Source organism: Rhinolophus hipposideros (assembly GCF_964194185.1).
Source record: "Rhinolophus hipposideros genome assembly, chromosome: 21".
In the NCBI taxonomy this organism is placed as follows: Eukaryota; Metazoa; Chordata; class Mammalia; order Chiroptera; family Rhinolophidae; genus Rhinolophus; species Rhinolophus hipposideros.
The window spans coordinates 21602937-21620740 of NC_138067.1; the positions used below are offsets into that span (position 1 = coordinate 21602937).

A 17804-nucleotide genomic window follows, 5' to 3' on the forward strand; every position below is an offset into this window, starting at 1 on the left:
TTGTGGAGTATTGAGAATTTTGAGTCCTGTTTTTAATATTTTCTCTTATATTTATATTATTTTCCTTACTATCTACTGTATTAGCGAACCCATAAAGGCAGTGTCCTACCGTGTCTTGCAAATCTTCAAAATTCATGATAATTTGGAGCTTTGATGCCTTTTCCTCATAGCGTATCTGCTAATCCATCAAGCTCATATTATTTAGCCGGTCTTAACTGTTGGCCTAGTCAGCTAATCTGCTGTCTTCTTCCCCCACCAGGTTACCAATTGATATTTTCATAACACCAAAGCAAGAAGGAGATCTGAACTTTAATTTGATCTGCAATGTGAAAAACAAAGCCCACCCTTTGACCTTAAATATCAAGGCCGAGGGCTACACTATGAATGCAGTGATCAAATGCAAAGATAGGACTGGTTCAGTCACTCTCCTGACTCCCAACCAGACCACCATTGTCAATTTCTATGAGGTAAAACTGTGAGAGAGCCTTGCTCCTTCTTGGTTTCCACACTGGCTGGGAAAAGTAGTACTAGTGAATATTAGCTGGATCTCTCTGTTTCAAATACCAGGAAGACCAGGAGAACAGAAACATGCCAGGAGCAGCTCCAGCTTCAGAATGTGTACAGCTCTGATGTGAAAGCTTTTATTTTTCGTGGGTGGAGAGATGGTAGGAAAGGGGAAGAATGTTTGTGTTAAACATACAGGAAGAATGTTTGGCTACCAAGGGAGGTATAAGAATGAAATTGCAATCTTATCCGTCAGATGTGAGGGGCCCCAATACTCAATAGCTCTTGATGGAATATGTGACCCCATTAATCTAATGATATGCAACTCACTAACATCACCTGCCATTCCTATTTCCCAAAAAGATATTTTCCCCCAACATGTTACTTACCCTGATCCCAGAAAAGGGAACCATAGTTTGCATTCACTCAATATACTGCTCTGTTCTCTTCTCTCAGGTGGAGTTGAATGAATGTGTCCAGTGTGAATTCACCTTTATCAACACTGGAAAGTTCAGCTTTAGCTTCCATGCAGAGTTATCCGGCCCCAAAGCCCTGCTGCAATACTTGGCATTTTCACCCATTAATGGCAGTGTGGACGTGGGACTGAGTGCACATGCTGCCCTGTCTTTCCAACCATTGAAAAAGTGTGTCTTGAAGGGCCTGGAACTCAGAATCAAGGTGAGATCATTTAACATGGTCCAACACTGGAAGTACTCCCATTCTATCCTGAGAGATTAATTCTCCTGTGTGTTCCTGGTCTTCTCCACCCTTCCAGAAACTCCTGGAGAGTGGTTGTGTTGGAGATAGTCTCACTATTTCTACCGTAATAGCCTCAACCATGGTTGCGGTGCCTGGTGAGTAACTATCAGTTGAAAAGCAGTTGACCATCCATGCAGTGGAATATCATGCAGCCATTAAATTTAAAATAAATAACAGATAGATGAGAGAGAGAGAGAATATGTACATTTTCCAAGATAAGTTATTGAATAAAAAAACCAAGAAATTGTGATGTCAGCAGGAATGCCAAAGAAGGACCTCTGAAAAGCTCTTCCTTTGCAGCAATGAGATATCTGGCAAAACCTGTCAAAATCAACTTTTTCAGAACTTTTTCTGTTTTTTAATTGCAAGAGTTTATTTAACAAAAACGGTCAACAAGACAATGTACATGACTCAATTTTTATACTGTAGTAAAACAGCAACTGTGGCAAGGGGACATATGGAAGCAGTTAATTTCTCTGGTGAACAGAGCCATTCTTTATACTCGTTCCAAGGCTTCTAACATGATGATACTATTTCTTCAAATTACCATCGTTCCAATATTGTTCTGTTGCCCCCTAGTTGCTATCTCCACACATTCATCTAACAAGATTCGTAAAGAAATCAAATCGCCATAATTTTCCTTGGACCTGTCTGCCACCATTTAATTTCAACGATAACTTCTTGTCCATAATTTTTTTTCAACTTGGGAAGGTGAGCTTTGCTCATGGTGCCTACTCAGCGAGCTCAAAGAAGCCTCCCCAGAACTCTTGAAACTAACCACAGGCTTGCAACATTCCTAGGAGCATTTATTCAAGAAAAATGGCTGAATATCTGTAAGAACAGCAAGCTCTGTGTTATCTTAACTTACCCTACCCCCTCTCCCAGCTCTGCAGTAGCCTTGAAAACCAACAACTCTGCAATCAAAGTGAAAATCAGCATACGGTTACACTATCAGACAAAATCAACTACCAGACAGAAATTATTACTAGAGACAAAAAAGAACATTTTGTAATAGTAAGAGTCAATTCATCAAGAAGACATAGCAATTATAAACAGAGCCCCAAAAGCAAAACTGACAGAATTAAAGGGAGAAAGATTATTCAACAATCATTGTTGGGGATTTCAGTACCCAATTTACTATAATGGATAGAACAACCAGATAGAAGATCAGCAATGAAATAAAAGACGTGAACAACACTGTAAATGAACTATATCTAAAAGACATCTAGAGAACACTTCAACAACAGCAGAATGCACAGTCCTCTCAACTGCACATGCAACATTCTCCAGGATAAACCACATATTAGGCCATGAAACAAACCTCAAAAAACTTTGAAAGATTGACATCATACAAAGTTTGTTCTTCAACAATGGAATTAAGTAAGAAAATTTGGGATGCCTAGCGTAAGAGACTATTTTTCTTTAAATGATTAATTTATTTAAAAGCTTACATTGAATTTTCACAGATGATGCAACATTCAACATCTTTTCATTTTTACCAAAATTGTTAAATATATGCTACCAATAAGAATTTGAAAAAGCTATTGAGTAATAATTAGGTTTTTCTTCAAGCAGATACGTTAAAGATATTTTACAAAATAATTCCAGAGGAAATAGTTTGTTTCTGTGTTTACATAAAATTAATCGAGCTTTTTAGAAAATATTTCTAAGACTAGTTTGGAGCTCAGATAACATATATAATATAAAGTTTTACTCTTATGTTGAAATGAACAAAATAAACAAAGAAAAACCAAGACAAAAATTTTAAAACAAAACCCCAACTGTTGAAGCTAGAGTATTTTTCATGGTGAACTGATTTTTGCTTTTGTTTTCCAGATTCTAGATTTTCTTATTTATATTTACATTTTTAGTGCAGTTTTGAACATTTTTTTGTATGTGTGGTAAAAACACTTACTATGAGATCTACTCTCTTAACAAATTTTTAAGTGTACAATACATTATTGTTAACTATAGGCTCAGTGCTGTACAGCAGCTCTCTAGAGCTTATTCATCTGTTTAACTGAAACTTTAATAACTTCCTCTTTACTCCTTACTCCCATAGTCCCTGAGAACCACCATTGCACCCTTTGATTCTATGAACTTAACTATTTTAGATACCTCACATAAGTGGAATCATGCAGTATTAACCTGTGACTAGTTTATTTCATTTAGCATAATATCCTCAAGATTCATCCACATATTGTAGAATTTCTTTCTTTTTCTTAAAGCTGAATAATATTGCATTGTGTGTGTAGACACACACACACCACAGTTTCTATATTCATCTGTCAATAGACATTGAGAAAGTTTCCACATCTTCATTATGTGAATAGTGCTACAATGGACATGGGAGTATTAATATTTTTTCAACAACCTGATTTCAATTCTTTTGGATACCAAAGCCAAACAAAGACACCACAATGAAGAAAACTACAGACCAATATCCCTGATGAATATAGATGCAAAAATCCTTAACAAAATACTAGGAAAACCAAACCAACAGCTGGTTAAAGGGATCATAAACAATGACCTTTATCCCGAGGGTGCAAGGATGGTTCAACATATGAAAATCAATTAATACGATACAACATATTAACAGGATAAAGGACAAACATTACATGATCATCTCAACAGATGCAGAAAAAACATTTGACCAATTTCAACACCCTTTCATGATTAAAAAAAAAAAACTCTCAACAAAGTGGGAATAGAAGGAAAATACCTCAACATAGTGATAAAGACCATATAAGAAAAGCTCACAGCTAACATCATACTCAACCGTGAAACACTGAAAGCCTTTCCTCTAGGGTCAAGAACAAGGCAAGGATACCACTCTTGCCATTTCTATTCTGCATAGTACTAGAAGTCCTAGCCAGAGTAGTTAGGCAAGAAAAAGAAGTAAAAGGCATCCAAATCTGAAAAGAAGAAGTAAAATTGTCCTTGTTTGCAGACACCATGATTTTATACATAGAAAATACTAAAGACTCCATTTTAAAAAATATGTTAGAGCTAATAAACTAATTCAGCAAAGTTGCAGGATACAAAATCAGCACACAAAAATTAGTTGCTCTTCTATACACTAACAATGAACTATCTGAAAAGGAAATTATGAAAACAATCCCATTTACAATAACACTAAAATAAGAATAAAATAGGAATAAACTTAAATAAGGTGATGGAAAACTTGTATATTGGAAGCAATAAAATGTTGATGACAGAAATTAAAGACACAAATGGAAAGATATCCTGTGTTCACAGATTGGAAGATTTAATATTATTAAAATGTCCATAGTACTCATTTAATGCAATCCCAATCAAAATCCCAATAGCATTTTTTTACATACGCGTATATAGAAAAAGCAATTCCACAACTCATATGGAACCACGAAAGACCACAAATAGCCAATTCAATCCTAAGAAAAAAGAGCAAGACTAGAGGCATCACATTTCCTGATTTCAAAATATATTACAAATCTACAGTAATCAAAATAGTATAGTACTGGCATAAAAACAGATGTATAGATCAATGGAACAGAATAGAGAGACCAGAAATAAATCCACACATATAAGTCAACTGAACTTTGACAAGGGTGCCAAGTATACACAACGGGGAAAAGATAGGCTTTTCAACAAATGGTGTCAGGAAAAGTGGACATCCAGACATCCACATGCAAAAGAATGAAATTGGACTCCTTTACAACCCATACACAAAAATCAACTCAAAATGGATTAAAGATTTAAACATAAGACCTGAAACTGCAAAATTCCTAGAAGAAAACTTAGGGGGAAATCTTCGTGACATTGATCTTGGCAATAATTTCATGGATTTGACACCAAAAGCACAGGCAACAAAAACAAAATAAAAAAGTGGGACTGCCTCAAACTAAAAAGCTTCTGCACAACAAAAGAAACAATTAAATGAAAAGAGATTATCTTTATTGAAATCCTTAAGAAGTTGATTGATAGAGAAACGGGGTAAAACAATTGAAACCCAAGCTGAGTTGCTGGCCATTCCATAATGTAGATGGAAATTAAATCATAATAAAGTAGGGATCAAATATATGGTGATGGAAGGAGAACTGACTCTGGGTGGTGAACACACAATGTGATATATAGATAATGTATTACAGAATCGTACACCAGCAACCTATGTAACTTGACTAACAATTGTCGCCCCAATAAACTTAAAAAAAATCATAACAGAGTCTAAAAATAAGACAAAACTTTAAAACTGCTAGCCTGAACCTCAGTGGCTGAGTTGCAACCATCTTCCCTGAGAAATTCTAGGCATGTGGCCTCAAAAGAGTCCCATCCCTTTTGAGACCTGTCTTTTTCAGAACTTTCATTTCTTACAGCAAAAAGAAACAACACGTCATAGATCCATAGATCTTTCTACTCTGATTGACAGAAAAGTTGAAGGTGATACATTTTAATCACTTTCAGAGAATCAGCCACAAAATGTAAAGATTTTTACATCTTTACAACATTGATTGTGTTCCCAAAACTGTCTTTCATATCCTTATGGCAATATTATAGCTACCAATTTGTGCTTTCTAATCCCTTCCCCTTCTTCCTTATCCTCACCCTCCTCTCATTCATATTATGTTTTTGAAGAGCAAATTAAGTTCATGTACCAATGGGCGTCTGTATTATCTTGTGGTTGAGAGTCCAGGTGATAACCCATACTCTGTTCTTACATTCTTTCACCCTTGGCATATTGACCTTTGACTTCATTCCTGTCATCTTCTGGTCACAAGATGACCCTCCCTCCTGCAGCTCTGTGTCTGCATTCCAGGGGGAAAATAAAGGGAAGGGCCTGAAGGCAAAAAACTTTCCCGGTAAGTCTTTGACTCTTTATTTAAAATGGGACACCTTCTGTTTTCATCCTGATGACCAGAGCTGTATCTGATGGCTACCCGTAGTTGCAAGGAACAATGGAAAATCATAGGGTTCTTGTCCTTTTCCATCTGACTCATTTCACTTAGCATAATATGCTCATGTCATCCATGTTGTCACAAATGGCAATATTTCATCCATTTTATGGCTGAGTAATATTCCATCGTACATATGTACCACATCTTCTTTATCCAACTATCCACTGAAGGACACTTAGATACCATATGATTTCACTCATATGTGGGATATAAAACAAAAAGCAACAAATGAACAAACATACAAATGAACAAAAAAACAGACGCATACAGACAACAGAATGGTGGTTACCAGAGTGGGGAGGACCAAGAGGGTAAAGGAGGTCAAATACAAGGTGACAGAAGGAGACTAGACTTCAGATGGGGAGCACACAATAAAGTATACAGATGTATTATAAAGTTGTATGCCTGAAATTTATATAATGTTATTAACTAATGTTACCTCAGTAAATTTAATTTTTTTTAATTTTTAATGGGAAATCAAGTATTTTTACCTAGGCACATTGATAACCAAGCAGAGTCCTGCTAATCAGAAAGCCTTAGGAATTGGGTGTTTGGAAGTCACAGTCTCTGCCACATCCATCTGCCTTCAAGCTGAATCATTGCTTGAAGGAACAAAGCAAGAACCCATGTAGTGTCTGGTTGCAGAGTAGCCCATCTTGCTTTTCTCAAATAAACTTCTAACCTATGAATCAGAATCTCTGCAGATGAAACCCTGGGACCTTGTATTTTCTCTCTCCCTCACCTGACGACTTCAGGGCCCTTTTCTTCTACTTCTCCTAATCACACTCCAACTGCCATTCTCTCCCCACAGATCAGCCATGGTCCAACATTTACATGCAGCTTCTCAGGCTGTGCCGTGAGCCCCGCCATCCATTTCTCCTTCACCAGTTACAACTTTGGGACCTGCTTCATCTACCAAGCTGGGATGCCTCCATATAAACAAACCCTGGTCATCACCAACAAGGAAGAAATGCCTGTAAGGTAAGCAGACTTCCCAGAGCTTCCAGATGGTTCTGTAGCTCCCTGTGGATCCTACAACCTTCACACAGATGAAGTCCAGCCGTGACAGAAAAAGGATTATGGGAGTGAGACAAACACAGGTGGGGATGAATCCTGAGTCTCCTTTCCCCATCACTAATACTGATATTTGGATAACCACAAGCTACTTTGCTAAAAATCCTCTTTTTGAAGTGAGAAGGGCAATGCCAAATGACCTGATGAGAGGTTTGATGGCTTCTATTTATTTTCCCCATGTAACAGATGTGGAAACTGAAGTTTGGAGAGTTAAAAAGTGAATTTCTCAGGGCAGTCACCTTACAGTAAATAGTAGATCAATACTGAGCCTAAGCCTTCTGATCCAAATCTAGCCTCTCTGCACCAACTCCGTGTAGAATGTTCCAGTCCAGGTTTCTGGACCCTATTACAGACCCAATAAGACAGAAGCTCCAGGGACCTGTGTTTATTTAAAGCTCTCTAGATTAATACTATGTGATAGAACTTTCTTTGATGACGATGTTATGTGTCTGCTCTGTTCAATATGGCAGCCGATAGCTATCAGTGGCTATGGAGCACTCGAAATGTGGCTAGTGCAACTGAGGAACTGAATTTTTATTTTATTTAATTTTAATTTTAATTTAAACAAGCACATGTGTCTAATGGCTACCATATTGGGTAACACACGTCTAAGTTCAAATCCCAGCTCTTTCCTAGCTATGGGACCTTGGCAAATTTTTTAAACTCTCTGTGCCTCTGTCTCCTTGCCTGAAGTGGTGGATAATAATAGTACCTCCCCTATAGGGCTATTAGGAGGATTAAATTAGTTCATCCAGAGATAGTACTTAGAACAGGGCCTGGAACATTGGACATGCTCAATTACTGTTATCTGCTGCTGTGGTGATGGCGGTGGTGATTATCCTGAGTATATTACAAGAGTGTCATGTAATTTTAAATACTAATTAAAAATCTTATCTACCTACACTCTTTATTGCATGATGTAATTTAATCTGAGCCTTGCTTTGCTTTCGGCATTAAGCTCCATTTATTGGCCTAGCTATACCGCTCTAAGTACTGTAAGGTGGACAAGGAGAGGTCGTAATGGAGAGGTCTAGGAGCCTCTGACCCACAGGGGAGTAGGGTGGACGTGATCTCTGCAGATCCCTTCTAGGTAAGCAACTAGTAAGACTAATAATAGCTCACCTTTATGCAATGTTTCCTCTGTGGACTGGTTAACAACTGCTTTAGTCACTTTATCTCATTTAATCCTCATAACAACCTCATTTCACAGATAAGGAAACCGAAACCATTTGGGCTTCGAAACCATTTGGGCTTCGTCACCATTTGGGCTAAGTAATTTTTCTGAGGTCACATGGCTAGCTAGTGCTAGAACCAGGATCCAAACTCCTGTCTATCTGACTCTAGCCTCTCTGCACTGTGTTTGGCCACCCAATTACTTCGGGAAGCACTTCCCTCTTACGAGTGATACAAAACATGAACTGCGTTATCAAGAAAACGAATGAATAGAGTGAGAAGAGTACTGGGCTAAAGGGTCATGGCACTTTGAGTTTGAGGCCTGGTTCTGCCAGGATGTCAGGGTGTGATTTAGGGTAAGTAACAACTATGCCCAGGAGAATGTGGGCTGGATTATTGCTGAGGTCCTTTCAGCCCTTAAATTCTATGACTCTGGGACAGCAGGGCAGGAGACCTAACAGGACCCAGCACACAGAAGGGGATGGAATCAGGCCCTCTGGGTCAGGCTTCTCAGAGCTAACGCGCCTTCCTTCTGATTTTCTCCAGCATAGATTGTTTGTACACCAATACCAACTACCTCGAGGTGAACTTCCGTGTTGACGTGATAAAGCCAGGCAAGACACTGGAGATTCCAATTACCTTTTACCCTCGAGAAAGCATCAATTATCGAGAACTCATCCCCTTTGAAATCAATGGGCTCTCACAACAAGTAGTTGAAATCAAAGGGAAAGGCACCGAAATGAAGGTAAGAGAAGTGTGGGAGATCCTCAGACTGTCACCCTTCTACTTGCTTTTCCCAGTCATCTTGGCCCACCTGGGCCCACACACCCGTCCTCCCCTCTCCACATCTTCTGCGCCCACGCTGCTCTGTCAGAAGTCAGCCAATCCCATCGAGGGGTGACTTGTCAAATCAGACTCAAGTGAATCACAGCTTTTAATCAATGCTAAACTTCTTTACTATATCAAAGGATACAAGTAGTACTCACAGGCACTGGAGAAACATTCTATTCCTTGGAAAATTTGAGATTAGCAGATGCAAGATCCCAAGCATGTTCTTTTTCTCCCACATTAGGGCGTTTTGTTTTCAGGTTTAGTAGGCAAGATTTGTTTTAAACAATGTATGCAAACATATTCTTCAGTTAGGGAACATCTTAACACCAGTGATTACCATTCTCCAGCCAGCCACAGGTCCCAGGATTATATTTGATTGAGGGTAGTCCTTCTAACCGCGTGTTCCTAATAGAAAGGGAATGGTCCAGTCCTGCTGCAATCCCTTTCTTCCCCATGTCTGGTAAACATTTAAGGTGTCTGTCTGGTGGGGGTATTTGCATTTAATGGAAGACTGAAGACCTTCCAAGATTCTCAGGAATGCATGGGACATTTCAGCCACTAAGACAAAAAGAGAGAGGTGTATTCCTGGCAGTCTTCCTATCAAGCCAGGGAGCAACAGGAAGATGCTATCTGGTGTATCTGTGCTTAAGCCAGTGACAGGGTGTCCTCTGATGTCATTGATTGATTAATTTGTTCATTCATTCATTCACTCATTCAGCACCCATGTGTATTAGGTGCTTTGGGGAAATTCAGAGATAACTTAAACATGTTCTCTGACCTCCAGGAGCTCGCAGGATGGTACTGGAGACTCTCTTGCTTTTGTAGACAAAATGGAAACATGTGAGCCAGATATAAAAGTACCGTGTTTCCCGAAAATAAGACCTAACTGGAAAATAAGCCCTAGCATGATTTTTCAGGATGACGTCCCCTGAACATAAGCCCTACTGTGTCTTTTGGAGCAAAAATTAATATAAGACCTGGTCTTATTTTCGGGAAACACAATAGTTGGAGGGAGAGGGTGCAGGTTAGTGACTGATCGAATGACAGTGACCATGGGTGCTACTCACTGTGTGTCATTGCCATCCTGGAGGGCAAGGCTCAGCCTTATCCAGGCCAACATTTTGTTCAGTGCTTTAGATGTGGATTTGCAATGTATCTACTTTTCCGCCTCTACTGCCACCATTCTAGTTCAAATCACCATCATCTCTCATTCCTCCAGGCTTCCTTGCCCTCTTCCAGTCCGTCTCCACAGAGGAGTGAGTTGAGCAGTCTCACAAAATACACATTTGATTGCGTCACTCCATGCTTCACTGGCTTCCCACTCCTCCCAGAAGAAAACCTGACCACCCCTCCAAACTTAATCTTCTCAAGTCTCCCCCTCGCTCTCAGCCACAGGCTTTCACTGGGCCACTCCCTTCAGCTCAGGGCCTTGCCACAGGTGTCTCCTCCGCAAGGATGTTCTCCAACACCCACCCCCACGCACCCACCCTAACTCAAACTGACCAGCTCCTACCCTTCCTTTAGCTCTCCGTGTAAACACGCCCTCCTCGGGTTAGGAGGGGGGCCTCACCAGACCCAGAATCTAGCTCAGCCCCCTGTAATATGCCCTCCAGGTACCCTGAGCTTTTCTTTCACATCTCTTAAGCCTGTTGTAATTATGTAATTGTGAGATGAGTTGTTTAGTGGGCATTTTATGCACATACATGTTTATTGAGTGAGTGAATGGCCATCCATGGTGAAGAATGCGGAACACTGAAAGAGAGGGACTACTTTAGCTCACCAGGGTGGACGTGTCATATTTATTTTTCTCATTAACTAATGAACCCTCCTTCCCTGCTCTCTTTGTTGTCCCACAGATAGCAGTCCTAGACCCAGCCAACAGAATTGTGAAGTTAGGAGCTGTCCTGCCAGGACAGGTTGTGAAAAAAATGGTTTCCATCGTAAACAACAGCCACGCCCAGCTCACGTTTAACCAGTCAGTCCTGTTCTCCAATCCAGAACTCCAGGAACCCAAGGTGGGTGCTCGGGGCTCCCAGTGGCCTCTTCATGGTCCCCAGTGATACTGATGACTGTGCTAGCAGCACCAACAGCTCATGGTTCTCCGGCACCTGCCATGTGCCCCTGCTGATCATCGTCATGGAAACAGTGTAGTCATAGAAACAGTTAATGCTTTTATTCTCATTTCACATATATGGAAACCAAAGCTTAGAGAGGCTACACACCTGTCTAAGGGCAACAGAGTGAAAGAGAAAGAGACGGGGGACTCAGTGGATCTGGAGTCTAATGAATATACATAGATCTTCATTGCAGAAAAGTTGAAAAATACGGAAAATCAGAAAGGAAAACATTTTGCCCATAATCTTATACCCAGAAATAATCACATTTGGGTGCCTATCCAGTGTTTTTCCTACACTTTTCTTTTTTTACGAAAATAGACTTTTACAATGTTCATATTCTTTTGAAACCTGCTTTAATCATCTAGGAATATGTTATCAACATGTTCCATGACATTCAATGTCATATGTTCATTTCTACCTTCTACCTCCACAATGCAGGTAGACCAATTCTCTATTTCTCTCATTTCGGGTTTTCTAATGTTTTATATTATAAACAATATTTTAATATCCATGTAACCAAACTTTTATATCCATTCCTGACTCTCTGCTTAAGACAGATTCCTACAGGTGGGCTTTTGGATCAAAAGGAAGAGTATGTTTCAATGCACATTGACAATCTGGCCCCTGAAAGGCTGTCTCCCCTTACACTCCCATCAGCTGTGTGAAAGAAACATGCTTGTTGCCAAATCCACATGCTCGAGTTGCCTGGATGGAGAAGCTACCAGTCCTGACTGCCTGCTCCCCATCTTACAGTCATCCGTATTTCGATGGCCCTTTGAAAATGAACCAAGTGTATTTCACTTCAAGCGTGAACTTATCCATCCCTTCATTCAATTCATTCTTACATTTACTAGTAAATATGTGTTAGGTGCTGGAAATACAAAGGTGTGTCTTAGTCAGCTTGAGCTGCCATAACAAAATACCAGAGACTAGGTGGCTTAAAGAGCAGACATTTATTTTCTCACATTTCTGGAAGCTGGAGCTCTGATATCAGAGTGCCAGCAGGGTCAGTTTCTGGTGAGGGCTGTCCTAGCTTTAGACAGCCACCTTCTCAGTGTGCGCTCACGCAGCAGAGAGCAAGCAAGATCCAGCTCTTCGTATAAGGCCGCTAGTCCCATCACGAGGGTCCCACTCTTTTTTTCTTTTAACTTTTTTCATTGGGGAACAGTGTGTTTCTCCAGGACCCATCAGCTCCAAGTCTCTGTCCTTCAGTGTAGTTGTGGAGGGCGCAGCTCAGTTCCAAGTCCAGTGGCCGTTTTCAGTTTTTAGTTGCAGAGGGTGCAGCCCACCATCCCATGAGGGAATTGAACCGGTTGTTCCGAGCTCATGCTCTAACCAACTGAGCCATCTGGTTGCCCCAAGGGTCTCACTCTTATGACCTCTTCTAAACCTAATTACCTCCCAAAGAATCAGGAGGGGGCTGCTCAGAAGAGGAAGACCTCAGAGTGGCAAGAGATCTGTACTGAGTTTTGTAGGCTGAGGAAGCATCTTCCAGGCAGACAGACTGGGGAGGGTGTTTCTGGCATGCGAAGCTGTATGGGTTGGAAAGGGTCAGTGCTTTTGGAAACGTAGGTGGGATTCAGTGTGGCAGGAGAGCTGTGGATCACCTGGGAATACTGAAAACTTAGCTGTGAGAGGCCCAGCAAAGCATGAGGGCCGGTGGGTCTCAGCCCAGGAGCCCACGTTGCCCATTTTGCCATCCAGAGTAAGAGGGCAAACTTGTAGCCTCCCTTTCCTCATTCATCCAAATTGAAGTCCTCGGCTCCAGTGGTCAGGGCCCCTAACTGTTTGGCCGTACCCATTCTGCTTCTTCGAGTGATCAGACTCAAGCTTCCAGAGTGACCTGTGCTGATACCATCCCTCTGGGGTTGGTCTCCAGCATCACTGTGGCCGAGAAATCTCTAGGATCACTTTCCTATGGCAGCTTCTCGGCCCATGTCTCACTTCCTGCTGCCTCAGTCCCCCTGTTGATGACTGCTTAGCGCTCTGTACCAAAGGGAACTCAAGGATGAAAACGGGTTTGCTGCCTTAAAGTGAATGTTGATTTGTTTTTTACCAGGACAAAGAGGGAAGAGGTGACCATACAAATTCAAACAGTGATTTTCATGTTTTAGAATACATGAGTCACTCAGGGCACTTTTGAAAATGCAGGTTCCAAGCTCCCCCAGGGACACTGATCCACTTGGCCTGGGGCAGAACCCAGAAATCTGCATTGTAACCAGCACACTGGAACAGAGGACACAGCAAGCCTGGGGAGCGCTCCTCAAAAACACACCGGAGCACTGAGTGTTTTCTATTAAATCTTGCTATTTACCCCACTAGAGAGCAGGTGTTATTTACAAGGGGTTGGAAAAAGAATTAACATTTATTGAATGCCTATAATGTGCCACACATCTTATATCAGTGACCTGAATCCAAGTTACAGGATGTTTAAGTAACTTATCACAGATGACACAGCTGGGACGAGACGGCACACGTGAGATTTGATCCCTAGGCTATTACAGCCCCAGCATCACGACCTCCAGGAATGGAGGCCTCGGAAGCCCCCCGGCCCTCAGCTGTTGAGTCTCACTGTGATTTTGTCCAGGTCATCACCTTGATACCCTTCCAAAACATCACTCTGAAGCCCAAAGAAGCCCGTAAGCTGGAAGTCACCTTTGCCCCAAAGAAGCGTATCCCTCCCTTCTCCGAGGAAGTGTTCATGGAAAGCATGGGGCTCCTGCGCCCCCTCTTCATCCTCAGCGGCTGCTGTCAGGCCCTGGAGATCTCCCTGGACCAGGAGCATCTGGCCTTTGGGCCAGTCATATATCAGACGCAAGCCACACGTCGTATCCTCATGTTGAATACGGGCGACATGGGTGCAAGGTAGGCGCTGGAGCAGAGCACTCAGGCCCAAGATCTGAGTTAGACATTTGTTTTACAAGTGTGGCCCCTTTTGATTTCTTTCCCCTCCTTCCCATATCCTCCCTTCCCTCAAAATGTGACCGTGGTGGCCTCTCCCGGGTGATCACTGCTGCCTTGATTACTGAAGTTAATATAATAGACAGCATTTGCTCAGTGCCTGTTTCATGCCCTTTACATGGCTCATCTCATTTAATCCCAACAACAATCCTTTGAGATGATACTATGATCCATTTTACAGATGAGGAAACTGAGGTATAAAGAGATTAAGTAACTTTTCCAAAATCCTGCATTTAGCAAGAACTTACAATGCGCAGATGCAATGCTGAGCATTCTTACATATAAGATCCCATTTGATTATCCCCAGATCCTCTAAGGCAGGTACTATATAGTCCTCATTTCACAGATGAAGTTGAGGCTCAGTATGGTCAGGCAACTTGTCCAAGGTCGCGCAGCCAGGAAGTGAGAAAGATGGGATTGGAACCCAGGTGTACCTATGCAGCTCTCCTTTCCAGGTTCTTCCCTCTTGCTAGCCATGTCCACTCACGGCTCTACTTGGGCATACGACCATATCTTGCAGGCTGCACACCTACAGGGAGCACCTTCACACAGACTCAGTGTGAAGGGTGCCGAGGGTGCGGTGTGGCAGCCCTGGCACTGGCAGCACTGGTCTGCACCGTCCAGCCTCCTGTCTCCTGCCTGGCCAAGTGCCAGACCACAGAGGGCTGACCACACAGGGCCATCAGAGCCCAATGCCACCAAGAGCAAGTGCAACTCTCATGTGAGGGGATGGTCTCTGCCCTCCTGGATCTGGCCTGAGAGGCAGTGCAGGGAGTGGTGAAGTCCATGGTCTCAGGAGGGTTCTAGTCCTAGCTCAGCCACTTGCTAGCTGTGCGACCTTGGGTACACACGTGTAAGCACATTTGTGTGTATGTACCCCAATGTGTCACTACGGGCAATAAGATAAGATGCAGCCACTTCCCACCCTGCTCAGCTCTGAGAGGGAGCCGAGTCAACATACCCAGGAGTGAGCTGATCCTTGCCCCTACCTGCCTCTGCTTTATGTGACCATCTTTCTCCTCCCAGGTCCCATGGAGTTCATAAGAGTGGGTGAACCTCTAAGTTAAAAACCCAGGCAAAGTCTCATTCTCAGCAGCATTGTGGACACCCCCAGGATACTAGTAAACTATCTTCCTTGTCTCCTTTTGTCTTGGAAAAGGTTTAAATGGGATGTCAGAAAATTTGAGCCTCATTTCTCCATCAGCCCAAAAGAAGGCTATATCACTGCAGGCATGGAGGTTTCTTTCGAAGTGATCTTCCGTCCCACCGAGGTGGGCAAGGAGAGTCTCTACAAAAATTTGCTCTGCTTCATCCAGGGAGGCAGTCCTCTGAGCCTTACCCTCTCTGGAGTCTGTGTGGGACAACCTGCAGTAAAAGAGGTCAGTAAGTGCTGCCCACAAATGGGCCAGCGGCCAGAGTGGGCCTAGCACGCCCCACAAGTAAACTCAGCCAGCCTTCCAGAAACATTTGGCTCTGTTCAAACAGTCCTCGGTGCCCCCATCAAACATTCAAACCTGGTCCCACCCCTATAGGGCCTTTGCACACGTTAGCCCCAGTGCTGGAATATTCATTTTCCCCTCTTAATTTAGTTAATTCCTGTTCATTCTTTAGCTCTCAACTCAGGCATCACATTCTCAAGGAAACCTGCACTGACATCTCTGGCTAGATCAAGTACTATTATAAGTTGTGGGTGGAGTATGAGCACTTTACTATGTTTTTTATCTTTTTAAAAATGATCTTGGCTTAACCCTCTGCCAGGTTTGTTCCTAGAAACCTAATGGTGCACTGTCAGCTGTGTTCCTGACATTAGTTATGGTAAAAATGACACGTGATCTCCATCTCTATAATTTTGTTATGTAAATGGAATAATACAGTATGCTATGAACATGTATGGGCAAATCTTGGCATGAACCTCTGTTTTCATTTTCTTGGGTAAATGTCTAGGAGCGGAATGGCTGGTTTGGAAACCACTCATTTCCAAAGTGGTTGTATCATTTTACATTCCCACCAGCAATGTCTGACATTTCTACTTGCATCACGTCCTTCCCAACGCTTGATATAGTGTATTGTTGTTTTTTAATTTCAGTCATTCTAAAAGGTATGCAGAGATATTTCATTGTGATTTTTTTCTCTTTTTTCCATTTTTTTCTTTCTTTTTTTGTGTGTTTTTTCCTCCTTCATTGTGATTTTTAATTTGCATTTTCCTAATATATCGATGGCAGCTCTAATAAGTACCTAATGACTAATGATGCTGAGAATATTTTCAGGTACTTGTCATCCATATATATCCTTTGTTGAAGTGTCCAAATCTTCTATTTCTAATTGGGTCGTTTTGTTATTACTGAGTTTTGAGAGTTCTTTATATATTCAGGACACAAGTTTTACATTTAGATCTTCAGTCTGCTTAGAGTTAATTTTTGTAATGCAAAACATGGATCAAAATTCAATTTATTTATTTGTTGTTTGTTTGTTTTTGTATATGGATAGCCAATTGTTCTAGCACCATTTGTTGAAAAGATTATCCTTTCTCACTGAATGTCCTTTGCATTGTGGTCAAAAACTAATTGATCATACATATGTGAGTCTATTGCTGAACTCTACTCGTGTCCACTGATCTATGTGACTCTCTTTACACTAATACCACATTGGTCCCCATTACTACGGTCAATGGCAGTTGTCACCTCTCATCTCACTTGACCTACTGGTGTAGCATCTGACACCTTGAACAAGTACTTCCTCTTTTAAACAGTTCCTTCACACGGTTTCCAGGATACTCCTCTCTCCTGATTCTCCTCCTACCTGATTATCTGCTCCTCTCATCTCTTCTTCTGGTTCTTCTTAACACTGAAGTATACCAGTCAGGAATTAGTCCTTAAATTCCTTCTCTTTTCGCAATACACTTACTACCTGATAATCTCACCCACTACACTGACAACTCCCAAATGTGTATCACCAGCCTGAACCTTGACTTGAACTCCAGATTTGTAAATTCCACTGCTTGTTTAAGGTGCCTGTTTTCTTCCAGGTGGTAAATTTCACCTGCCAGGTGCGCTCCAAGCACACACAGACCATCCTGCTTTCAAACCGCACCAACCAGACCTGGAATCTGCACCCCATCTTTGAGGGTGAGCACTGGGAGGGGCCCGAGTTCATCACTCTGGAGCCTCATCAGCAAAACAAGCCCTACGAGATTACATACAGGCCCCGTACCATGAACGTGGAGAACCGCAAGCATCAGGTAGGCCGAGCTCCCTTCCCCTTCATCAGTTTCCTGGCACGGCTGGAGGGCAGAGTTGTATGAGAGAGGTTAGGAGACAGTTTGGCAGCTCAGACAATGTTAGAACAAGAGGGGACCCCAAAAACCATGTTGGAACAATGGGGAATCATGCAGATGATCAAGTTCAAAGCTTTCCTTTTTGTCCATATGTTTTCATGTATAGGGTATTCTCTT

The 17804-nt window shown here is 41.9% G+C and overlaps 1 protein-coding gene and 1 pseudogene across 2 annotated transcripts in view; one reads left to right on the forward strand and one right to left on the reverse strand.

Annotated features, from left to right (window-relative positions):
* HYDIN (HYDIN axonemal central pair apparatus protein) overlaps positions 1-17804 on the forward strand; it is a 293325-nt gene that overhangs the window by 265045 nt on the left and 10476 nt on the right. The window contains exons 74-81 of the mRNA XM_081030536.1: positions 260-467; positions 961-1182; positions 7009-7178; positions 8991-9189; positions 11132-11290; positions 13980-14257; positions 15513-15732; positions 17379-17591. Coding sequence (XP_080886662.1) covers positions 260-467; positions 961-1182; positions 7009-7178; positions 8991-9189; positions 11132-11290; positions 13980-14257; positions 15513-15732; positions 17379-17591 — 1669 coding nt within the window. The remainder of the gene's footprint in view (positions 1-259; positions 468-960; positions 1183-7008; positions 7179-8990; positions 9190-11131; positions 11291-13979; positions 14258-15512; positions 15733-17378; positions 17592-17804) is intronic.
* On the reverse strand, positions 1760-1989 carry LOC308489435 (small nuclear ribonucleoprotein G-like; annotated as a pseudogene). The gene has a single exon. The product of its transcript is annotated as a small nuclear ribonucleoprotein G-like (transcript).